Source organism: Mauremys reevesii, linkage group 9 (assembly GCF_016161935.1).
Source record: "Mauremys reevesii isolate NIE-2019 linkage group 9, ASM1616193v1, whole genome shotgun sequence".
Taxonomy (NCBI): Eukaryota; Metazoa; Chordata; order Testudines; family Geoemydidae; genus Mauremys; species Mauremys reevesii.
In genome coordinates, this window is record NC_052631.1 from 93,079,633 (window position 1) to 93,106,308 (window position 26,676).

Below are 26,676 nucleotides of genomic sequence, written 5' to 3' on the forward strand. Positions count from 1 at the left end.
GGCAGGGACGGGCCGCGGGGCCTGCAGGGAGCTGTAGTTTGCTTGGGCTGAAAGCGCCTGTCTCAGGTCCATAGCACAAGGACCGGCTCTAAAAAGAGCCAGGAGGAGAAAGTGGCCGGGTGGGGGCAGAGTGGGAAAGGAGACCCATGAACCCCTGCAAGACAACAGCCCCCCTCTCTCACCCATGGAACAAACTGCCTCACCGCCAGGGTGACCAGACAGCAAGTGTGAAAAATCAGGACAGGGGTGGGGGGTAATAGGATCCTATATAAGAAAAAGACCCAAAAATCGGGACTGTCCCTATAAAATCGGGACATCTGATCACCCTACTCACCGCGGCCCTTAGGCAGCTAAGGCCTAACCCTGGGGAGAACAGGGCATGGAGTGCTAGCAGCACCACACACGGACTCCACTAGAGCTGCTGCCCTCAATCTGTTCCATTCTGTAACCACCCATTACAACTAGCCCTAAATAGAGGTGGGTGAAACCCTGTGAAATCTGGTCAAAAGCCCCAAGCTGAGAACCCATGAACTAAGGCTGGCAACACACAGCACAGTGAAAATTGGAGGACCTCGACCAGAGGAGTGATTTAAATGGTCACACCAACAGGGGGTATCTTAATCACCATTGTTTCATGACTGCGTGGAGTCATTTCCACTGGTGTGAAGCTCACAACGCAAATGACTCCGCAAAATGCAGGGAACCGGTGAATTGCTACAAGAGAGTTATTGCCCCAGATTATCAGAAATTATAACAGACTGCCAGTCAAAAAGCTGTGTGGGACAACTGTGCATTACCCTGGCCTAGAGTGACCAGATGTCCCGATTTTATAGGGACAGTCCTGATTTTTGGGTCTTTTTCTTATATAGGCTCCTATTACCCCCCACCCCTGGCCTAGGAGATGGAGACAGATAGCAGAGGCAGTATTGCTATGTAGCAATCTACCATCAAATCAAGGATGGATAATAATGACAAATAGACACTGGATAAAAACCGAGTCACATACCGGAACTCTGTCTTGGATAGATGCCTGATGTGCTGTATCTGCCTCTGACAAGCACCCAAGTTCCTGTCTTTTTTTACACTTTGGCAGCACTTGTTAATGCCACTACTATATTTTTAAAAGGTATTTGAAATGGGAGCAAAGAAGGAGAGAGATTGGGAGGAGACAGAACAAGGCAGGAGAGGAGAAAACAGGGAAAGGAAAGAGGGGAGGGATCAGAAAAAGAACAGGAAATAGTGAAGGAGAGGGAGCGAGTGTGAAATGGAAGCTTTTCTGCCTCACTAGTTAGTTTTGCTGGTGGCAGCAAGTTGTACTAATTGCTATTTTGGGATTCCAGAGGCGTTGTTGTGAGGAGTGAATTACTATGCTGTAGAGAAGGAAGGTTTGTTGTTTAGACAAGTGAAACTGAAGGCTATGTTTAGCTGACACAGAAATTAAGTCCCTTCCAGGGCAGCTTGGTTTAGAGAAGAGGCTCTTAGGAGCCTTTTAATGTCCCCTCTCTTGGCGAGGACAGGCTAACTACCTCTCTCCATGGCTTCCTCCTTTTTATTTTTTGCATATGTATGATGGTGTTTTATGCCACAAGATCCCAAGTAACTACACACTTAAGATAGTGACACACTTCATCCACCTCTGTGTCCACTCCTTTGTGAGACTTTGGTGTTTGCTGTGCAATTCCTCTCCTGCTCCCTTCAGTCTGTTTAAAACCTACTTCTCTGACCTCTCCTTTTTAAAGCAAGGGCTGATGACTGAAGGCAAATCAGCAGGACTAGATAAGGCATTGATTGGGGTAAAATGTGCTACTCTCAAACCTGGCAAGGCTAAATAAGATAAAGCAGTATACATGCACATGTGCTTTACTTCTTTATTGAATTGTTCCGTTTTGTACTGTTTGACAAAATCATTTCAAAGACCATCCAACAAATATTTAAAAACATTGCTGTACTTTGATAGTACCAGGACTCTGACAATTTAAACACTATAACAGGGGTCGGCAACCTTTGGCATGCAGCTTGCCAGGGTAAGCACCCTGGGGGTCCGGGCCGGTTTGTTTACCTGCCACGTCCGCAGGTTCAGCCGATCGCGTCTCCCACTGGCTGCAGTTTGCCACTCCAGGCCAATGGGGGTGGCAGGAAGTGCAATGGGCCCAGGAATGTGCTGGCCACCGCTTCCCGCCACCCCCATTGGCCTGGGACAGCGAACTGCGGCCAGTCGGAGCCGTGATCGGCCGAACCTGCGGACGCGGCAGGTAAACAAACCAGACCAGCCCGCCAGGGTGCTTACCCTGGCAAGCCGCCTGCCAAAGGTTGCCGACCCCTGCACTACAATTTGCCAGAAGCTGGAAATGGGGGATATGGGATGGATCACTTGATGATTAGCTATTTTGTTCATTCCCTCTGAAGCACCTGGCATTGGCCACTGTTGGAAGACAGGATACTGAGTAAATGGACCTTTGGTCTGACCTGGTATGGCCTTTCTTATGTTAATGAGGAAGATTTAAAAACATAGCAGTGAGAGTCTAAATGTGTCACCTGAAACACCTACAGTGATTTCTTCATCAGAGAAATCAATCCAAAATGAGGAAATCTCCCTCAAATAAGCAAGTAAAAAAATGATTTAATGCTCAAGACCTATGCATTACTCACGCAAGAGGCAATATGATCTTTACCTCATCTTTATTCCCTCTCAAATTTTCTTCCTACACTTCCTGTTCTCTTTGTCTTAATTAAGGCCTAATTCTGTAAACCTGCAGACATGAGAGTAACTTTACTCACATAGTCACAGGACTGCACATATGATGAACATTACTCACATACCTAGGGATTGCAGGATTCAGTCTATAGACCAGGGGTGGGAAAACTTTTTGGCCCAAGGGCCACATTGGGGTTGCAAAACTGTATGGAGGGCCAAGTAGGGAAGGCTGTGCTTCCCCAAACTCCTGGCCTCTACTCCCTTTCTGCCCCCTCCCACTTCCCGTCCCCTGACTGCCCCCCTCAGAACCCCAAACCCATCCAACCCCTCCTGCTCCTAGTCCCCTGACTGCCCCCTCTTGGGACCCTCTGCCCCTAACTGCCCCCTGGGACCCCACCCCCATCCAACCCCTCTGCTCCCAGTCCCCTGACTGCCCCGACCCCTAGCCAGAGTCCTGCCCCCTGACAGGCCCCCCAGGACCCCACACCTATCCAACCCCCCGTTCCCTGTCCCCTGACCCCTATTCACACCCCTGCCCACTGACAGGCCCCCCAGGCCGCCCCCACGTATCCCACCTCCCCTGTTCCCCATCCCCACGCCAGAACCTCCGCCCCATCCAACCGCCCCCTGCTCACTGGCCCCCGAGACCCTCCACCCCTTATCCAACCCCCTGGCCCCGACCCCCTTACCATGCCGCTCAGAGCAGTATGTCTGGCAGCCGCGCCGCCCAGGAGAGGGAACAGCAGGGGCGGGGCCCGGTGCTAGCCTCCCTGGCCAGGAGCTCCAGGGCCGAGCAGGACGGTCCTGCGGGCCGCCGTAGTTTGCCCACTTCTGCTATAGACTGTGTTCAGAAATTCTCCTGTGATGGGCCTAGTGCTGATGCAGCTCCACCAGTACTGGCAACAGTAGGAGAAGCAGCATAGACTAGTCTCAGGTATATTTAACAACATGTCCCCCAACCTGTTCACGTGGTGCTAAAAGTTGTACTTGTGTGACCAATGTATACTAGTGCCTGTTCAGAGTAGATTAAAAACAGAACTTATTTCAGGCTGCCTTTATATATCAAAATAGAAAAAAATACATGCAGATTGCAGAAAACCCATTTTTTAAAGATCCTTTGCTGGTCTTGCACTTGCCTGTATTATGTACTAGTAACTTTGCATTTAAATGGCATTAGAATCAGTTATTATTAAAGAACTCAGTGGGATGGTTAATTCTGCCTTTCCGCAACATTTTAAATAGGAAAGTTGTCAGAATAAAGTAATATCCATGGCCTAACCAGCTAACAATGTAATACAAATCTGTCTTGAGATTTGCAAGCTATACAAATCTAATAATGCATCTCAGAAATAATTGAAAAAAGACAACCAGCTTTTTTATTAAATTTGGTTTTAAAGAACTTGTTCCTGGGATGAGACTGTGTCAGATTTCAGCCCAAAGCAAATTTCAACAGCTCATATATGATGTCTTGATGCTACCTCAGAATATAACTTCTTAAATATTATTTTAATAAAAACCAGGTATAGCATGCTGTTAATTTACACAGCACATAACAAATACTACATCTCAATCCAGTAAAGGCATCTACCCTCCCACATAAGTCAACAGGCTTCCACAGTTGTAAGGGTCTGCACTTGGATAGGGACCCTAAATAAAACATATTTCCTATCCATAAATAAAACAACATAATGAAAAATAAGAGAAGACACAGGGAAAGGCATGGGGTTAGTAAGCAGACAAAGATTAATCGTAAAGTAAAAGTAGTACCGCTAATTAGGCAATGAGTTAATAAAAAGCAGTGTTGCCCACTCTCACAATTTTATCACAAGTCTCGTGATATTTGGTGTTTTCCTTAAGGCCCCAGCTCCTGGAGTGAAATGGTTCGGTAAGAATCTTGGCTTCCATTTAAAATGAAAGTAGTGTTCTAGCCCTCATGTTGCGGAGAAAAGCTTGAAAACATGACCTGAGTGAACCAAAGGCTCAGGAACCATTTTTAAATCTCATTTTTTTAGGCCTACCTCATGATTTTTGAATGTTTGAGGTTGGCAATAGTGAAAAGGGAACCAACAAGACATGTACCTATGACTACCCCTTGTTCAGGGGTGAAAGTAACTTAAAGGACTTGCCGGTACTCCAGAGTCCTGCAGAGGGGGAGGGGCCTCAACCAGAAGAGGTGTGGCCTCTATCAGAAGAGGTGGGGCCTTTAAATCCCAGGGCTTTTAAATCAGGATTTAAAGGGCTCGGGGATTCAGCTGAAGCTAGGGGCTGGGCCCTTTAAATCATCCCCAGAGCTACCAGCTGCAGAGGTGGCTGGGAGCCCTGGGGTTTGGGCAGGGGTGAAAGTAATTTACATTTCTTACCCATATGGTCCAATCACAAGCAACCCACCTCTCCTATGTACTTCATGGATCCCTCCCATTGCATGACATAGATAGAGAAAATAAAGCTACTATTACTACTACCAGTACTGTCCGTAATAAAACTTTACTATTGGAATAAGCCTGAAAAAGTGAAAACTCAGTGTCACATTTTTCTCCATGTCTTCCCTCCTCCTCCAGCCAGGCTGTGGACACTAGGCTCCGTGCTTTCTCCCTGCCTGGCACTGAGCAGCAGCTGCAGGGGCTTCCCTCTAGCTTGCAGCAGGGAGACTGGCTGAGGGAGGGAGAAGCCTGCCTCCTGCATAAGAACAGTTTAAACTCAGCTGTTCCCTGCGCAGTTCAGTAACATTTCAAAGAGGATCTGCAAGCAGTTTGGGCATCACAACCATGATCCTCTGCTGGGGAGGGAATGGGATAGATTTGAACTTGGAAATGGTTCCTGATTTTGATTGTGTTTTTTGTGTATAGGAGATCCCCTCATCCCGGGGGCAGAAAAGAACTGCCCTTGCCATGGTTCCTCCCCCCAACAACAACAACAACAACAACAACTGGGAGTGAAATTAAGAAGGATGCTTCTAACCCTGGGGGTTGAACTGCGCAGGGAATAGCTGAGTTTAAACTGTTCTTCTGCAGGCAGCAGCAGCAGGCACCTCAGCCAGTGTCCCTACTGCAAGCTAGAGCCTAGAGGAGAACACCTGCTGGGGGAGGGGTAGGGAGGAATGCAGAGCCTTGTCTGCAGCCTGGCTGGAGGATGGGGAGGGAGGAGACGAGAAACCAATGTGACAGTGAGTTTTCCCCTTCCACCTGCTTTTATTAGCTCTGGATTTAAGCTGTCAGCCAAATGCTTGTATTTGTTGTGTATATTAGTATTGGAGAAAGATCCCCTCATCCCCGGGGGCAGACAAGGACTGCCCCTGCCGTGGTCAAACACACCCTCCCCACTCCTCCTAGCTACTGTGAGTGAAATTAACAAGGATGCCAGAAACTGCTCCTAACCCTAAGGGCTGAACCACTCAGGGAACAGCTGAGTTTAAACTATTCTTATACAGGGGGCAGGCTTCTCCGCCCCTCAACCAGTCTCCTTTTCTTACCGGTCCTCCGTACTGGCCCGTACCGGCTTACTTTCACCTCTGCCCTTGTTTTTGTTTATTGTTGTATGTCTGTCTGTCACATCCTTTTTAGATTGTAAGTCCTTTGGAGCAAAGGTTATGTCTTTGGTGTTTATAGAGCACCTACCTTGGGGGGTTCTGAGCTTCATTGGGACTTTTGAATACTACCTCAGTACAAATAAAAAACAAAAATAATTAATAATTAAAACAGTTTGGGAGGGGGAGGACCTGGGAATGATTAATATGAGATAAAAATGGAAGGATTCATAGACCACCAAGATATTTTGCTATATTAAGACACAGTGTAAAGTAACTAATATAAAACTCGACGGTGTAAAATTATAATGTGGAGACCTATCACTCATGTAGAACTAGCTTTCTAACAGAGAAAGGGATTCATGATGTTAGATGGTATAGAATACCCTGTCTTATAGTAAAGGTAAGCAAAATGTAATTATCCAAACTGGGACCAGGACAATGAGCTTACCAACCTTATTCTTGTGAAAAGTGACATGAGATCTTTCATGAGCATCAGTGGTCACAAGCCTGGTTTTATATCTAATCCAAGATATGGCACCTCCAACACACTAACGCTATGCTGGGCCATTGGCTCAGTATTAGCTCAGTATTAGCTCAGAGGGAAGAGGGTCACCTCCCAAATCACAGACATCACACTTGCAACTAATGTGTGCATTCTTTCATGGGTTTTCCTTCGACGTCGCAAAGTAATTTTTAAATTTAGCTGTTGTCAGTGGAACCAGCTGAGGATCTGGCCGATAGTCTAACAACTGCATTTTGAGGCTAGACATGCATTCCTTCCAGATGTGATGCACTTTTAGGTGTCATGATCATGAGACAAATTGTTTTTAAAATAATTGTAATCCATTATTTTTAGGGTCTCCTTTACTGTCAACAATTTACAGCTGGAATTCCCAAAATCCAAATTAATTTTGTCCAAACAATTTTTTTTAAACACAAGGGAACTGAATTAATGCCTGTTATGATACAGAAATTGTATTTGAAGTATAGTCAAGATATTCCTATAGCATGTTTTATATTAACAAATAGCAACACTAAGCATTGAGCCAGAGGGAGACGAAACAACCATATTCTTCCTTTTTCCTCCCTCAGATAATCTCATCTGTGTTGAGATGCTGTTCTCTTTTTCTTCTGACATCTCCCTTTCAACAAAAGGCTTGTTAGGAAATTCACTGGTGCAGTTTCCATTTCATTGTTTTGAGCCACTGTTCTAGAAACATTTGGCTTGATTCATCAGCCATCATTTACATGATGTAATCACTCAGCTGCAGGAAAATATAGTGAAAGTGTAATACACACACTGCTGGTGCAATTCACTGCTAGTGTAACTGGTCTAAATCCCTTTAACCATGGTTGAGGTGCAGGAATGGAAAACCAGAGAAACAGAGACCTAAAGATAGAAACCAGAAGGAAAATGGGACCTCCCTAGGTAAAGACCATGTGGAAAAACAGCCTAACACAAGGGGCAGGGGAAAACAGTGCTCCTAGCTTGCAGGCAGAAAGCAGATCGTTCTAGGGAACCTCATCACCAGCACAGCAGGAGGATGGATCCCGGGACCAGTGTGTGGGGTGGGGGAACCAGAGCCCCCAGTGGAGAAGAAAAGGGAGGCAATGGACCAGGCTCCACCCCACACTGAAGGAGAAGGCAAAGGAATTGGGGAAACAGGCTCCTCCTAGTGTGGGGACCTGTGGGTGGAAACAGAGTTATCTGGGCAAACCTTACCACAAAGTGTGACTTTGCAGGTTGCTATTGTGACACAGACGAAATAAAGCAAGGAAATGCCCAGGTAAATAGAACCCCCCCCCCCACACACACATACACACAAAGCACATGTGTGCATTCTTGGCTCAACAGCGACCTTATTGTTGGTAGGTATAGAAAGCATAGGGTGGTGCATTACCAATTTAACTGCGTTTCCTTGCCCATATCATATCGTGCCACTCACCTCTGTAAGGTTCTATTATCGTTGTTTCTGTCTGTTAATTCAATGTTTATTTTTGACTCCACTAAATAAAGGCTGCCCAGATTTAAGTCCTTTCAGCCATTACTTTAATACCTCTGTAGCCTATTTATATTTAGCTTTTTCCATGATTGGTATAATCATTTCGTTATCAAGTAACATGTTACAAAAAAAGAAAAATCCCTACTACACCTTTAAAAAAGTCTTCCGTCTGCTGCTTGGCTCACCGTAGTAATGAGGCAGTTGTATAATGAGTTTGTTGTATTTTTGCAGTCTAAGGATGATATTGATTGGAAATAACAATTGCCCTTTGGGACACATTTTCAGAAATGCCTTCTGAATGGGCACGCCTGTAATTACGCATCTAGTTGCGTGCTTTCTTTCTGATGTCAAGTTCTTCCATGCACAAAAATGTGAGTACCCAAAAAGCAAATATGTTACAACCTAGGCATGCATACTTGGAGGCTAGTGGAGGGATCTTAGAAAAATGTGACCTATTAGGCTGCTGATGCCTTCTCCTACAAGGATAAGACACAGTCCTCTAGCAGAGAACCTATCCGATATTAAGGGACACTACAGCTGATTAAGGGAAACATTCAGTGCTGTGTTCCATCCCACGGGTGGCTCATTTCAGAGGTGGGGAATGTGATTCATATTCACTTATTGGACAAATTATATAGGAAAGGGCTAACGTGATTTTGGACCCATTTGGATGACAGGAACTAAATAAATGCAAGATCATTAATGTTAGCAGTTGAATTAACAGAACTGCTAGTAGAATACATTTTAGATACATCAACACAGCCCCCAAAATAACAGAAATAGAAGAAAATCCCCTTAGCTTCAATGCCAGATAAAGGAATAAACTCCCAGGGCACTGAAAGGTAAAATACAATAAAAAGCGACCTGTTAAATGTTCAGCTCTAGCTCATAAAACACCAGAAACCTCTTAGACTAATACCTGTTAAGTGCTTTGCTGCTGGTCTCTGCTTCAGTGGAGTTCTTTGAAGTACTGACATTTCATTCAAATCACAATAGAACCACCCTGCTATAACTAGTATGTGTGGCTGCAAAGGAGGCAGTCGTGAGACGGTGAAAGGAACAGACCTAGTGAAATAATAGGGTTTTGGTTTCAGATCGTTATCCATGTAAAAGGCTTCTGCTGTCCTGGAAAATATCCTCCTTCTGCCTTCTCTTGTTAAAGTTACACTCACGCACAACTGAAATTATAGTTCAGTTTAATCAAATTTAAAAATCATTGTGTAACGTGTGTTAAGCAAGGTGCTCAAATAATGTGGTGATAGGCATAGTGTAGACAGCTAGACAGAACAGACCTGATAGCTAATGCCGTCTGCAGTATTCTGTATTCACCAGCACAAAGTGACACTGTTTGCCAGTTTAGGGCCAGGAGTGAAGAATGCCATTTTCAAACAACACTAACAGCTTACGGTGGGATCTCTGGTATTTTGAAAGCAAAATTTACCATCTACCAACTGTCATGCACCAAAGATGAAGGTTGCCTTTAAAATATGAATGAGCAAAGATCCAGGCATTGAACCACTCTAGCTGCAATACTCAAGAGCCATGGGTCACTGGAATAGTGTGAGAGGTTTGCAGAAGGGATAGCAGCGGGGAACACAAATGGCAGGGAAGCTATCCCTCCACCACTCTTTCCACTTGAGGAACACGAGTCCATTAAGTTAGAATAGACTTTGCTTAATTTCAGTGATAAAATTCGTTGTCACACCATCAACTCAGTTTGAAAAGGAGGGTTTCTGCAGGGATTAATGGAGCAGCTGCTGCTTATCAGGGAGGGAAATCAATGACTTGGCACTCAGCAGAGGCAAGCTGCTCTGGTCACCACTGCCCACTGCAATGTCATCGATTTCTCTCTCATAGGCACCAGCTGTTCCATTCATTCTGCAGACAGCTCCTAGTGCTGGCGAGAGCAGGGACTTAATTCCCAGTAGAACTAGGTTCAGTGCTATTCCAGGAGGGAACCCACAATGAGCACAGCTAAGAACCTCAAAAAGGGGTTACTCTCGACTTCCCACAAGCCATGGTCGGTTGGCTTTGGTTTAATCTGCGCTTTCCTTAAACTATTTTCTAAATCTGATATACAGGAAAAACAGGCCTAGTCTCGCAGGCCTTATCCTTCATTATGGCAAAACTCCCACCCACCCCCATTAAATACGACCAGCTTTTTTAAATACATATCACAGGAGAGAAAGAAGAATCTGGGTTTCAGATGGACAGTTTCCTTTCCCACAGTTAGAGGAAATTACATATGATGTCAGGATACAAAAACTGACAATACAGAAAGCAATCTGCACCCCTGTGATGTCAGCAGTGTCCCTCAAGGAAAGGTTTACACGGTGATCCACCAGTCTAAGCTATTGCATTTCTGTGCACACACATCCGTGCATGGAGAAGAGAAGTAAGCAGAAAACAGAGTTCAGTCAGTTAGAAAAGGGGGCAGCTATTTTAGTGGATGTCCATTTTGTAACTTCTATGAAAAAACGGGCTCAGAGCAGCTTTGCAGGTGACCTGTGACAGGGAGGTGAATATGTTTAGTTAAAGCCTGACCTCTTACAGAGAAAGCCTTGCTAGTGCCCTCTCATGGGATGCACCATAATAAGCCACGTCAACAAGAACATGATGTAGAATTAGCCACACAACTCCAGAAAGACCCTTACCATTTGCTGAAATCTAGGGAAACAGACTTTGGCTCTTAAAGGGTTGGTTTCCATATCTCAGGATAGGATCGCAGAGGACATCATCACTGAGGAATATTAAACAGTACTCTTTAGTCAAGAACCATTCAGAGTTATTGCTGTGTCTGGGCGCCACTCTGACCTCTGCTACATGAAGAGCTGATCAGGGGAATGGACTGTGTGTTGCTATCACTAGGATAGAGTTGGCAATTTGATAAGTATGTTTACTAGGTAGACGTATGTGCCAAGTACGTACTCTTCAAGCTATATCTGGTGTCCAAGAAGAGAGAACTACATAAACTAACCAAGCAGCATAGAAATGAACAGTACTTTTGACTGTAAAGGTTCTTTCACTTGCTATCATCTAAGGGCCTGGATCCTGCTCCTGTTCAAGGTTGCAAAGTGGAAATGTCAGAATTAAGGCTGTCTTTGCAACCTTAATTTACCCACTTTGTGTGTATGAATTATAATGCAGTCTTTAATACTAATTTTTCCACAGGACCTCTGCCTCATTCGGTGCACAAGATGGACTGTGCTCATTTAATGAGAACCCATTCAATATTTTGTTTTCCCCTCGTTGTTCAAGGTGCGGCGATAGGCCTTATTTGCTACATGCTATTCAAACCCTGCTCTGAAGACAGAATTAATTACATTTCCTCATGGGCTTTTCTGTGGTGCTCATCACTGTAATATCTGAGTGTTTCATACAAAAAATATTTTCACAAGCCCACTGTGAAATGAGGGTGTATCACTATTCCCAATGTACAGATGGGGAACTGAGGCAGAGACACATTAAGGTCAAAAGTATTCACTAGTCTGGGGTGCCCAACCTGAGACAACTAGGACATAATTTTTCAGAGTACTTAGCTTTATATAACACTTGATGTGTTCAGTGCCTGTGAGTGCTCAGCCCTTCTTCAAATCAGGCCATTCATCTATTTGCCGAGTGAAACGAAAACCTTTCATAGCTCAACTAAACCACTGAAACCAGCAGTCCTCTCAGGAACACTGGGTATCACCTAGGATTGAGAAACAGGATGCTCCCGGCAATTAACAACACTCCAAGCAGACACCTAAAAGAAATATTGGCTTTTACTGGAGTTACGCCATCATTTCTTCCATGAAGCTCCTTGTGAATAATTCCTGCTGGAGAAAACCCTACATGCTTTCTTTTCATGTATATTGTAATACAATTTATTATACAAAAGTGACCTCCATTCAGGGTTGAGAAGATCAGAGTACTCACAGTAATCGTCACAGCACTGCGTATCTCCAGCTAGCGCTTACACGCAGCATGAAAAGAACGGGAAGTTAATGTATCAAATCAGAAAGCCTCTGTGTGGTAGTGTTAACCTCAGCGTTGAGTTATTTATTAGTAGTAATATGGTAGTGCATAAGGCCAGAGCCCCACTGTGCAAGGATATAACAGAGACAATAGCTATCTTGAATTTTTTACAGATTACAGGTGGATACAACAGGTTCCCATCACTGCAGTCATGGCAGCATCAAAACTCTCCTCACGGTTAGTGTGGATTGTTTCAGGAGTAAAATTTCCTACACCATAAGCATTTAATATAACATCAAATGGTGCCTGGTTCTTGGGTGAATGTTCATGGTGGAGAGGCAAAAAGGGCCTCTCCTCCTGACCCCACACAAGGCCAACCATGATTACAGACTGCTGCCTGCTAGCACCCTTGGCATGGTGGCTAGGAAGAGAGGGCAGGAATTTGGCCCTCTGTAGGAGCCAGTCATTGAGGAGGCTTCACGTTGATCCTTCATAAGGAGTGGTTAAGTGGAGATTCCCTCCCTTCCCCCGAAACTCTATCCCTACCATGAGCTGGGATGCTCCAGTAGGCATCTTGCCCGATTGGTGGGGCACAGTATGTCTGCACTTGAATTTCCAGTCATGTTTGACCATGGGTTAACTAACATAATTGTACATTCTAGTGCAGATGCTGCAACAAACATTTGTTACAGGACACAAACAGCCCTTTATTCCTAGTAATTTAACACAACACAACACAACACAACTAGCAGCAAGCTTTTGGCTCCTGCTTGTGCTAGATGCTGCACTTGTGTTAGTTAACACGTTTTTGGTTTTCATGTGTCAAAACATCTCTAAAATTCAAGTGTTATTCACACCCACAGAGAATTTGGGTACATGAATGGCACAAATTCCATTTCTCAGTTGAAGCAAATCGTTGAACATGCAGAACTGTACACACAAATTGTGAGCCACACACACAAATTTACTGAGTAGGTTGGGAAGCTGGCCCAAAATCTTTAGTGTAAAAATTCATCTCTCTTTTCTGAAGTGGACGAGGTTCTTTGTAACTCAAGCAGTCAGATGTTTACTAGTGCTCAGCCTGGATTTTTCTTTACATACACCACTGTCCAGTGCAAGCTGTGCTGCCTATGGTCTGTAAAGGTCTGTGTGAGAAGAGAATGCAGCAAGTGTGCTATTGTGCCATGAGGTTCTTTGATCTGATTGACACAGTAAAGCAAAGATGTGAAAATAAAAATAATAGTTGGCGGTGGTACTACTTTATGTAATCAACAGTATCCAATTAATCCTCCAACTATCCCTGTGAGATTGAAATTATTCCCATTTTATGGGCAGGTAAACTGAGGCACACATGGAGAGGATAGCTTTGTTGTCTAATCTTCAGGTTTATAACAGGCTGGAATCCCGTAAGAGCTGATCCAGCTCTTTATACACCTCTACCTCAATATAACACTGTCCTTGGGAGCCAAAAAATCTTACCGCATTATAGGTGAAACCGTGTTATATTGAACTTGCTTTGATCCACTGGACTGTGCAGCCCTGCCCCCCCCCCCCCCGAGCACTGTTTTACTGCGTTATATCCGAATTCGTGTTATATTGGGCGGCGTTATATCAAGGTAGCGGTGTACTTACAAAGCAGAGAAAATCTCTGCACACCGGCCATGTGGGGGGTCTGTGGGATGAAACCATGAAAAATGAGCCTCTAGCTGCTCTGCAGCTGGTTACACAGGAAACTTTGCCACAAGGTAGGAATTAGCTCCAGTCTCCTTGTCCAAAATTCCCACCAATACGCTTATGTTGGGTGTTGATCACACCTCTCCTGGCTGTCACACCTCACCCCAGAGATGAAAGCTTATCGGTGGGGCTGGCTGTACAATTTGTGAAGTGGTTTGGGACTAAATGATGCACAATTAAGAGGCATTATGGTCCAGTGGATAGGGTGCTACTCTGGAATTTAGGTGACCTGCATTCAGTTCCCAGCTCCACCCCAGGCTTTCTGTGAAATCAACGAGAGCTGGGCATCTAGCCTGCTTGGGAATTTTTGAAAATCCCACTAGACATCCATCTGCATCTTTAGGTGCCTAAACACCTATGAGAGTCTGGTCCTTAGAGGTGTTGGGAAGCTTGTGAGGTACTCAGATACTACTGTAATGGAGGCCAAGTATGTACCATAGATAGCTACAGGTAATAAAAATCCCTATTGTGAGGAAGGGAAAACACAGCACCTGATCCCAGAAGAACCAATTCAACTTCCCCCCACTTTCCAGAGCCAATACAGAACATTTCCCTCCACAGAAATCTGTAGGACAGCAATACAAAAACCTGCAACTGCGTGTTTGGATACAGATCAGTGGTCTCAACCACATCATTACATCAGCAAAGGAAAAACAGAGTGTTAACAATTGTATGCCTTAGATATGCCGGAGAGCTGGTCTCCCGCAGGGAGTGAAAAGAAAAAATCACCTCCTTATCCTTTTTTCTCATTGCACCAGCTGGCCTATGCCCCAGGGGCATCCCATCCACACACTGAACGCAGCACAGCACTATACTATGGAAACCAAACAGGGCCAAAACTCAGGTCCCCATCTGTCCTTGAAAAAGGGTCAAGACTCAAAAACTGGAACATTCAAAATGTAACATGATTTTCAAGAGACAGCCAATTGAAAATGCCATTTTGATGGAGTATTTTTTTTAATCCTGGTCATTAAATTGCAACACCAGTCTTAATAAGGGCGAAGTATACGTGATGAAGAACAATCAGGGAGATCTGATTGGTATCTGGCTCTCTCACCTGTAAAACCAGCAGAGCAGAGCTCAGCTGCACAGTGACGGTCCCACTGGGCTTCCAGGACAAATCCTCAGTGTGGTTGTGCATTGTTTTAATTGCCACACAGCTGTGCCATAGAACAGGCTAATGAAATGCTGAAAACACCATTTCCAACCTTCCAAACTTCCCTGCTTTTTCAAGAGTAGAAAAACACAGAAACTGGCCTCTGCACTGTGACTCTTTGAACAAAGATGCACCGAGATCGCGTGTGTTTGGCTGCAAAGAAAGAACCTGGCACGACAGAGCGAGTCCTTGTTAGGCTAATGCATGCCTTGGGCAAAGCAGGGAGGGAAGCCAACTGCAGGAACTCTGGCTGGACCTACCCACCATGTAATGGGAAATGGAGAATGACATGTATAAAATGGCATATTAATTCTGAGCAGTGTTACAAAAGCAGTTAAATGAGTGGGGAAGGGAACAAAGAAAACTGCTTTTATTATATGTCTCTTTTGTTTCACACTAAGGAGCCTTTGCAGGGTTTTATTCAGTATTATACCTTGTGGCCCTATTGACCAGAAGGAGCCTTAAGTTTTCAATAGCTGCAGCAGCTGCCAATCAGTACTTATATTCTAGCTTTCCCAGGAGAGAGACTTATTGGTATTTAAAATGCACAACACTCCCCCCACCCTCCTTTTTTATTTGCTATGTATAACAGGGAACGGGAGATGAATCAGGCTGTAAATTGATATTAAGCACCAAAGCCTGGCTGTGCTGATGTACATAGGATACAAAATCACCCACACCCCGTAAGTGGAGGAGGAGGAGAGGAAGACTGATGTGGCCACAGATCCTCTGACCTCAGCCCTTCCCCACCTCCTTGCACGTGTCCGGCTGCACAGGGTGTTAATGCAGACCAGGGCCAGGACTGTCAGCTGTGGCATGCTCCCCGAAGCCTTGTGCAGCAGAATCACACCAGGGCAGCAAGTGCAGGATTTGTCCTGAGTGCTCAGTCCTGCTTTCAGGAGTTGGGCGTAAGTCAGGAGTAACTGCTGGAGTCAGCAAAGTTATTCCTGCTTTACAACATCCTACATGAGAGCAGAACTTGACCTGAAATTTCAACATCACATGCCTTTGTTGAGAGCGTCTTCAGCAAGAGATGCAACAAATCTCAGCGAGAGCACAAAGCGTTCTGTGTTTACGCTGGAGTGCCTGGCAGCTGAATTTGGCTCCTGGTATGAGCCTGCATGTATTTTGTGGTGGAATCTGTTGATCCAGTACATGTAATTTGCTAATGGTGCAGGCGCAAATAGCTAGCCGGAGGGCTGGACTACATTACAAAGCCAGGCATCTTAACTCCATCGCCCAGGGCTGTGAAAAATGTCATGCCCTGGGCGATGTAATTAAGCCAACATAAGCCCCAGCATAAAGAATTCCATCGACTAAGCAACTGCCTCTCAGAGAGGTGGGTTTACTAGCACAATGGAAGAACCCCTGCCATCGCTGTAGTGTGTTTACACAGCCACAGCTGTGCCGCTGTAGCATTTCTAATGTAGACGTGCCCTCCTTCGAGTCTCACACTGGTTTGAACTCTGTATGACTCTATTGCAGCTCTCCCTGATTTACAGCCATGTGAGGGCAGGATCAGGCCCCGTGCATCTGAACACGGTTTTCTGTAATCAAAGTAAGCTGAATGGCAGAGAAAGGCGTTTGGTAGAACAAAACAGTTTATTGACAGAGGCATTGTCAGTTACAGTCTGATTCCAACCCGAAATGTAAAGCTAATGCTCCAGTCGCTGATCCATTACACAATATTCACCCTGCTTTCGTCTTTGTGGCCCACGTTCTGCATGCTCCGTTCACAGGCAGTCTGCGGGCTGGGATGGCAACAAGAGAGAGCCCGGCTATCCCAAATGGAGCAGTTCCCATTACTGTTTACATGTGGAATCGCCAAAGGGACATATTTGAAAGTGAGTGTTCATGGGTCTACTCCATAGACACCAGGTAATAATACTTTTCATCTTCCAAGCACTTTACAAGCTTTAGTCCTCACAACACCCCTGTGAGGTAGGAAGTATTAACAACTCTATTTTACATATGGAGAAACTGAGGTACAGAGAGGTGAAAAGAGCACGGTCAGCTCAAACCTGGCCTAACAATTAGAGTGTGAAAACAAGTGTTTAACATAGCCTGAGACCAAGAGAATGATTTTTCTTACATGCTAGTAGAAATGTTTGCTTTTCCATTCCCTCCCCTGCAGTGTTTGAAAAACTGGAAGGCAAATTGATTTCAGTGATTTTAATGGTCCCAGATGAGAAAGTAAAAAAAAAAAAATCAGATAAAATAATCTGATTTTAACAATTGTTTCACGTAAAATCATCTAAGTAGTTAGTAACGTACTGGAGGTAAAGACGTTTGCAGCACAGGATTTTGCAGTTGACATTGTCTCTAAGTGACACTCTGCGAATCTGAGATTGGGTCAGGATTGAAACTTCGAGCTCACCTCTCCTTAAAGAGACAAACTGCATTGACTTCCAGTTGGAGCCAACGCCCCTTCACTGGCAGAGCGGACTTCAGAACAGAAAAGCAGCAGAAGCCTCAGCAATTCTCATAGCCAAACAAACTCACCCATGTCCTCATTGTGGTTTTATTGAGAAGAGTTTACCATACTCTGCTTTGTACGGAGGTGAGTCTGCGTTTATGCATAGGACTTTATTTGGAGAAGTGCAGAGTACCCACAGCTCCCACTGATTTACATCTTGGCTTCCTTCCCTCCCCTTTTTAGTGGGAGTTGCAAGTGCTTCTCATTTCCCATGACCAGGCTCATCAGGGATCATTCCTCTAGGATCCACATGTGGATCTTCCCATCTCCGCACATAGCAAGGGGTTGTCATCACCCTACTGTCCCCCTCTCAGGACCAGCTGTAGGCCCAAGGATTCACGCTTAGGGAGAGACGTGTGCATCATCCCCAGCAGCACCCTGCCAGGAAATCCATCCAGAACAAAGCAGCAGAGGCTGCATTCACTCTTCCTTGCCCCCACTCCATATACGATGGCTGGGAGCAGTGGCCAGAGAGGGAAGCCATGGCAGCGGGGCTCCCTGGCGCTGTCCTTGTCAGGGAATGGGGAAAAGGCCAGAGAGTCTGTGTGGGGCAGTGCTCCATGCAGATGCTCATGTGCCTCTGGCAGCTCTAGGGAATCTGGAGGGGAGGAATCCCTACTTATTCCACAGCAGGGCAAACCCTGCCTCCCCACAATAGAATCATCTGGGGAAGATTCCACAAAGGGGATCTCCTGGAGGTTTACTCATCCAGACTGATTTCTTATCGGCTTTTTGGTAGGCACGGGTAGGGATGACCCTCCACCTCCACACTGAGAGGTTGCAAAATTGTTTCCCTAACTGCATGATTTTATTTTCCCAGAAGGTTTGCAGCCTTTTTAGATTCAGTTTATTTGGAGCTGATTTAACTATAGCTTCACTTGTATATTATTAAGACCCATTTGGGATGGCAATTTTTTTTTTTTTAATATCCTGCCCCCCAGAGCAGGCAGTAGCTCTTTATATCTAGAGTTCTCCTGTAAGGGCTTACGTCTCTATCTAAAATGAATGCAGTGGCTCAGCTTTGTCCCCCACACACATATATAATATTTACCATATCTATTACGAGATGATATGGCCTGGCTCTACCACGACAGCATCTGCACAACTGCCCTGAACCGCTTTACACTGGGCACGGCTTTTCCTTGAAGTGGAACAGCTGCATTTTCCAGATAGGCCAACAGATATTTACCAGTAAAAATAAAGAGTTGTCAAAGCAATAGTTCCAAAATCTAGATTCATTTGTATTTCTGGATAATAAGAAGTGTCGCCTAAATAACTATGGTGATAGGTGCTATATAAAAACCAGATAGAGCTGTCTGGATTCCTTTATAATTGCATTTGAAAGGATGGGTAAAGCTGGCATAGGAAATCCCATCCAAAATTGAAATTCTAGCCTGCTTAATTCAGTTCTTCCTCTATCTCATTTCTTCTAGTAACAGCACAAATACATTTATACAAGGTATTCGAATGATGTTTTAACATCCTGGAAAACAGTGAAATAATTCAAATCAAATGTTTGCAGATACAAAATGTTGCTTCTATGAAATGAAAACATAAAATATATGCAATTTTCCCCTGGCAGTTTATTATGGTATGAAGAAAAACCATTCTGTGCTTGAAGCTGACGTTATATTACAAATGTATTGCAAAGTATGACGTGACTATTAAAATATGATTACACAAATAATGAACGTTTTAAGAAGTTTACAGTACAGTGGATCTTTTATAAACAGACTTAAATATACATATGACAATAGTAGCTGACAAAAAACATCAAAAATTAACTATTTATGTTGATAGACTTTTCCCCTGTGGGAAAAAAAAAGTCTCACATTAAAAACAGAAAATTATGAAAAGCCTTGAAACCAGGAACAAATCACCTGTACACTACAAATATACATGGCAGAGGTGTGCAAACCAGAACTATTGTGTCATTGGATGATACCTCCATACAGGGGCTTTACAATGTTTGGCTGATGTTTGCTCTTCAGGTGTCCTCATTTCACACCATAATTCCTCAATTGGTTGCAATCTGTAGTCACATAATCTGTGTTAACAGTTGTACTATTATGAGTATATACTCAGTACTAGACAGTTAATGCATTCAACGCTCTCATCAACATATGGAGGAGTGTATCCCAACTGAAAACTTTGCTGCAATAGGATATCTGTGGGTGGATCCCTCCACCTGCATGAAGCTCTGATGGGATCCACTCACGAGGATCAGTTTGCAGGATGGGTGCTCTGAATAGGTTGACAGTTTAAAAAAAATGCAACTCCTCAATCTTCTTTCTTGACAAGGGAGATAAATTATCACATTTGCTTCCCGTTTAGCCAGTTTGCACGGACACCCCTAGCTCATGTGTTAAGTTATGTCAAAAACATAAGTATTTTATGCTGTAATACACAGTATTACTGAAACTAACAATATTATTTGCATATTTATAACAAGGTATAATGAATTTCCTATAATAAAACAAAAAATGTATGCTGTAGATTTATTTACAAACAGTCCAGCAAAGAAGTATAAATACTTCTATATTTAATGTTTAGGAAAACATAATTTATAAAATATTCAAATATATACAGTCATCTGAAAAACTGCCAATATTAAACTTTGATGCAGGCAAAGAATTGGCCGCGTCCATTCATTCGGTATTGAAAGAGGAGGCAATTTTTGTTGGTTTGTTTTCACTTTTAAAAGTCACACTTAAGTTATTTACAAGTCAGTCTGCTTCCCTATGAGCTAAACATGTCCGGAGTTTTGAGCGTGCTGTCCTAAAATGTCATCTATCATTGTCAAATTGTTCAACCAGTCTTCATCGTTGTTGCTACTGTTCTTCATAAGGGAGTCAATGAAGTCAGTCTCACTGCAGTTTCCAGGCAAGATCGAATTGCTCTGTTGTGGCACAAAGTCGTACTGCGGCAGCTCGGAAGCAGTACTCATTCTGTTGAATGTTCCTGACAGCTGGCCTGCGGAGGGGTAACTTGGCGGGCAGAGTCCTTGAGCAGGATTGAGCTGGTTAAAACCGGACATGCCTTGTGGCATGGATTTCATAACATTCATAGCTGGCAATGGTCCTCTGGTTAAATTGTGTCTCAAGTTCTGATTATTCAGCGTGCTCAGGCTCTGGCCAGACTGTCCCAGGTTTAGTTTTTGCATCTGTCTGACCTGGACTCCGGGCGCAATCTGATTAGGCGGCGCTACAGCCTGGTGGGAAAACTGCTGACCTGGTAGATTTGGTCTCACATTCTGTTTGGAGACGAGCGGGTTACTGGAGAATTGCTGCATGCTGGTATCCATTGGGCTTTGATTGGGCATTCTTGAAACCCCAGTCGGTGTCCACATCTGAGCAGATGTGCTGGGGTAGACAGTAGAAATTCTTGGCATACTAGGCTGTCTTAAGTGTTGCTGAGTTGCTGAGTGATTTGTTAAGGAACTGGAGTTAAAGCTAGACAATGTCATTCCTGGCCGGACAGTAGCATGGCTGTGAACCGTTTGGCATCCTGAGTGCATGCCCAGAGAGGTTTGGTTTGGTCGCAGAGGGACGTTAAAATCAGAATTAGGCGGAAAAATCCCTTGCTGTTTGCCAGGATTATGCGGAATCATAACCATTGTCCCACTGTTCTGGTTAACAGTGGTTGGAGTAAGTCCGGAGCCCAAGGTGTTCTGAAGTATTCCCGGGTTGGATGGCATCATGCGGTGATTCAGTGGAGGAGCTGGCATGGACTGACCGCAGTCAGTAGGAATAGGTTGTGGTACTGCTGTATATAAAAAGAGGTATATGTTAAACATTAAAGGTGCATTTATCCCTGAAACATGGCAGATTTTTAATAGGATGCTTTGCTTTAATTCCTCTCTTTCATTAAACAGGCCTCGCCACAGCGTTCCTTGTCACAGAGTTACTACTTGAGTGATAAGAAAATAGGAGAATCCCATTTTATGTGACAAAATGTAGAATGGTTTTCTTTCAATGCAAAGTATTAAGAGCCCTGCATTTAATGAGCACCCGGCTCGTCAAAGCTTTTAGTAGCACACACTTTCACTCCTTACCCTGAAACTGATTCATCTGCTGGGGCGCAAATGAACTCCTCTGCTCGGATGCTACTCCCAGCATGCTTTGTTTCTGCTTCTCCTGGAAAACAAGAGAAAGAGTTGTCACGTTGCAGCCTCTCAAGGAACAAAAATAACAGCAGACATCTGAAGTACGGCCAGTTGGGCACTAACAACCTACCCAGCTACACACACAAGCTCGTCAGACGTGCAGCCCAGACAGTTCATTTCAGTCAGGAACCTAACTGTTCATGTGCCCCTTCTAAAAAGGTGTCTTCTATATAGCACAGATTATTGGGTGGAGGGATAGCTCAGTGGTTTGAGCATTGGCCTGCTAAACCCAGGGTTGTGAGCTCAATCCTTGAGGAGGCCACTTAGGGATCTGGGGCAAAAATTGGTCCTGCTAGTGAAGGCAGGGGGCTGGACTCAATGACCTTTCAAGGTCCCTTCCAGCTCTAGGAGATTGGGATATCTCCAATTATTACCTTTAGTCTAAGCAGGGACTGCCTTAGGCAAAAATTGTGTAAGCAGGTCCACCTCTATAGGGGAGCTGGAATGACACCGGGACCACTTTATTCACCCACCTGGGGGCGGGGAGTTCTGCCCCCAGCTCTCCTTGTTTCTGCTCAACCGGGGCCTGATTCAAAGCCCACTGGAGTCCCTGGGAGTCTTTCCATTGTCCTCAGAGGATCAGGCTCTGTGTGCTGCAGGAATCTTTGGGTCTCCCCAGAATCCACCGGGCCAGCTGTCTGGGCACATCCTTTGAAGCCCCAGATTCTTGGGGGTGGAAATGAAAGGTGCTCGCAGCATGTGAACGCACAGAAAGGGGGCAGCCTTCAGGGGGCAGATTGATGGAGGACAGTGCTGGTGGCTGCGAGTGTGTTGGGAAGATGACTCTACTCTCGTGTGTATAGGCCAGATCCCTGTTTTAAACCAAAATCTACTGTGGACCCACAGGGAGAACCCATGGGAAGCTCCCTCCTTACCAGGATATTGTGGGCTCTGTCTAAAGTGAGCTGACTTGTATGCCGTGCACTTTCCCTTACGTTTCAGAGGGATCTTCTCCAGCACAACCTGCCTATGCTACTCGGAGCTCTGGCCATGTCCTTCCAAATGGTGCCATGCTGTCCACTCTGTGACAGCCCGTACAGTGCAGAGAGCACCGTGTGGATTGGAATGAGTGCCCCACAACTCCAGCACAGACAGGCATGGGGGCAGGTCAGGAGTGGGGCCATTTTGGTAGTGAGAAGGAGGCAAAACCAAAGAGAGGAGGCAGACAGCCAGTAACTCCAGCTACCACGTGCAGGACAGGCCTGGGGAGGAAATCTCAGCAAGGTTCCCTCATGGAGCTCCCATTGCACTGGCCTCTTGGGGGGGGGGTCTGATTGCCCCACACCTGGCAGTTTCCTCAGGATCCATGGGAAGCCAAGGCCATCCATGCAGAGGTTCTGTGCCTCCTCCCCGCCTCTGATCCCTGACAGCCCCTCCCACCCCAGCTCCCCGACAGCAAAGCTCCAACACCGCCTCTGCTGCAAGGGCCTCCCTGGCTCCTGGGAGGAGTGGCAAGCTCAGTGCAAAGGGGGCTACAACCTGGGGCTGGACCATCTACTGGGAGGAATCCCCATGAAAAGCCCCCCCCATCCCCGCCTCACTCACTCACTCACTGCCCTTTCTCCTAGTACAGACCCTGGACTGCAGGGGATGGAAACAGCAGCATAGAGGTGGCATATGTTCCTCTTCCACAAGGAGTGAGTGGAATGTGCGCGCGCACACACACACACACACCATTCCCCCGCTGCAACTGGTGCTGGCCTTTCTCAGAGACAGAAGGCTGGACTCTATGGACCGATAGTCAGACCCAGCCTGGTGATTTCCCACACTCCAGCAATACACTGCAACAGCCACTTCTTACGCAGCACTTCTCACTTTAACCCTGGCCACGCGTACATTACAGGAGCCACGTAGGCACAGCAAACCGAACCTGCATTAGCTGCCGTCTCATGATTTGCTGCTTCAGCAAATGGTTCCTCATCGTATATCCGTTCACCGTAGCTGGCGCAGGCACCGAGCCTCCGCTTGGGATGGTGCCTGGCTCCTGAAGTCTGGTAACAATTCCAGGATTTTGATCCTGCCAAGAAAGATAAAAAAGAGGGGAAAAAAAATCAATCTCACCAGGGAGATCACAACAGAAGCCATTGTCCCCATCCACTGGTGGCCCCCTCCAGCCCAGTTGCTGTTCCATCCTGAACTGCGTCTTCTGGATTTTTACAAACATTGAATGGTGCACACTGTGGCTGTTGTAATGAGTAGCAGTGGACTGCTCTGACTTCAGAGTATCAACACAGAAAGAAACTGAAGGATCAAAGGTTAATCCAAAGTTCTCTGTTCCTGGCCCACAGCTAGGGGACTGATTCACTGGGATCAACGGAGTCACACGGGTGTGTAACTGGCAGAAGGGATGTGAATCAAGCCCTATATTCTCCACTAATTCCCCAACGTGACGCTAACAGACAAAGGAAGAAGAAGAGCCGGAGCTCGATATTGGATAGAAAGGAGAAGCACACTGCGGAAAGCGTAGGAAAAGGAGAGCCAAGGTCATGCAGAAAGCTGGGAGTGGGGGAGACCAACATCAGAGGAGAAAGCTCCTGATTAGGATGATCTGGAAACAAGGCAAGAACCTGAATATGCAGAAGAGAGAAGAGCCAGATTCCCAACTGGTGTCAATCAGTGTTACTCCACTGGAATCCCCGGCTGGTGGGAACTGGCATTGCTCCATTGTGGTCAATAACGGATCGGCGTCAATTTACGCCACCTGAGAATCTGACCCAAAATGAACAGAGGGGAAAATTCTAAAGCCCATCACAACAGCACCCCAAAGATTCTGGGAGCAGAACCTGAAAGGAAGAGAAAGTCAGAAACATTTAAGCCAAAACATCTTACAGAGGTAGCATGTAATTAGGGAAAGAAAAATAAGTGAAAAAGCCACGTCTTCAGTGAAGAAGAGGAAGAGCAGGGAAATGCTCCGGCAAACTCTATACCCAGGCACAGTAGCTACCAGTATAGTCCCCATTTTAATATCCAGCTTTTACATTATTTATGATGCTTTGTTATTATTGGCAGAGAGAATTATGTACATTATATCCAGCATTCTTAACCAGGCCACGTTTCCTTTGTTTTCAGAATGGAAGCCCACATCCTTTGTCTGAGAATCAGTGTTATCAGAAGATAAGCAAGAAGAAAATGGTTGTTGCCTTTTGACATCTGACAATGAGAATCATGCTAAAATGGAGCAAACAGGATACGAGCAATGGTTCGGAGTGACCAGAAGGAGACGTTGGAGGGTGTTTGTCAAAAGCCAGGCTGTCAGAGCAGGAACGCCTTTCACGATGGTTTCACTATAAGGGATTGCCCCGGTCATTCGGAGATGTATACTTTTTTTAAAATAGGAGCGATTACCAAGAAGGTCACTGAAATTACTCACTTTTATGGCGCCTCCTTTTGTTGCAGCACTTAGGTCTATTATGCAAAACCACAATTGATGAAATGTAAATGCCTGTGAGATAATTCACCAAAAGACACAAACCTGCAACTCATCACTGGACTCATTATCATTCCTATTCATGGGCAGTCTCACAAGACCAGACATTCTTACCGCTGCTTTGCTTACAATCCTGCTGGACACTATTCCTTTTCTCTCCTCCCTCCCACAGAAGGAGAAGGAGGGGAAGAGAAGTAAATATGATTTACTCCTGATGTAAATGCAAAAGTTCATGTAAAGCTAGTGTTCTGCTTTCATGTCAAATATCATTTTGCAGCCATAGTTAAGCTTTGAATAATATGGATTGCCTCTAGGGTAATATTTGAAAGAGCAGGGATTCAGTTTGTGTACTCTACACATGAAAGACACTGAAATGTTCATATCACTAAAATCCCTACCATCTCACCAATTTCCTCCCAACTTGTCTTGTTGCGTGCAGAGGGTCTGTGCTTACTGAAGCAAACGAGTTTAGTGCAAGGACAATCATTCTGTTTCGCTCAGGGCTATTGAATTAACAAGTCATAACATTAAAGTCGTCTTTTTTTTTTTTAAACTAATCGTGTCCACCTCATTCTAATTTCTCCAAAACCTAATTAGGAAAATAATGTTGTTTTTTCCATATTATTAATGGTAAAGAAGGGGAAATCACATTACTAATTGCAGCTCTTGGGCTGCAGCAGAATGGCCTAACGATATGGGATTTTGCTGGAAGAAGGACAATCAGCCAAGTTCATTTGCAAATACCCAGAATAGGTTGCTACATTTGGGATAAGTGTTGCATAACATTTAATTAGGCACTAAAGAGAAACATATACACACACACACACATTTTTGCTTGGGGGAAAATTAGGCAAAAAAAAAAGGGGGGGGGACAAGGAAGGAATTCAAAGTCTTTCATTTTACAGTTCATGTTTAGGATGAGCACAAAAAAAAAAAAAAAAAATCTCTTATTTTCACCACTAGTGGGAACTACTGCATTCCCTTACAGCAGAAAATAACCGTGTAAGTGTCATGACTAAGAATAGCTCTTGCATGTGGTCTAAAAGATGCTGCTATCTGTACCAAAGGTTACTGAACTTTAAACATTTTTCCTTTTCATCACTTCCCAAGGAAAATCACTTCCCATGCTAAGGCCAAGCCAAACAAGCCACTATCTGAACTGGCCCATGCTTTGGGCTATCCCATTTTAAATTTCAGGAAGATGGGATCTTGGGTAGGATTTGAATTTCAAAGCCAGAGACCACAGCCCTGGGTGTTCACACATCTGGGGGTGCGTTTAATTACTTGTGGGCTACATCCAAAGAGATGAATGCCTAGTGTGCAGTCATTGAATTCCACTTGGGTTTTTCATAATACATCACAGCTTCTCTCTCTCTCTCTCTCACTCCAAAACTCAAATTAAAACATCAAATCAACAGAATCTTTAACCAAACAGCACGTTGTAAGGAGCCTGGAAATGTTGAAAGCGTGTGGTTCTGTTGCTAGGCAAACTGTCACATGGCAGTTTCAGAGCTCTACCGTACTCAGTGGGCTTTCC

General features: G+C 44.9%; 1 protein-coding gene across 4 annotated transcripts in view; it reads right to left on the reverse strand.

Annotated features, from left to right (window-relative positions):
• Nucleotides 1-19,814: 19,814 nt before the first annotated feature.
• The window catches only part of MAMLD1 (mastermind like domain containing 1), a 93,481-nt gene continuing 86,619 nt past the window's right edge, over nt 19,815-26,676 (reverse strand). For 3 of the 4 annotated variants that reach the window (XM_039490002.1, XM_039490000.1, XM_039490003.1), the window contains exons 3-5: nt 23,583-23,729; nt 21,602-21,683; nt 19,815-21,312 (exon numbers count right to left, since the gene is read on the reverse strand). In XM_039490002.1, coding sequence (XP_039345936.1) covers nt 20,294-21,312; nt 21,602-21,683; nt 23,583-23,729 — 1,248 coding nt within the window. In that variant the 3' untranslated portion in view covers nt 19,815-20,293. The remainder of the gene's footprint in view (nt 21,313-21,601; nt 21,684-23,582; nt 23,730-26,676) is intronic. The other variant, XM_039490001.1, reaches the window with a different exon arrangement.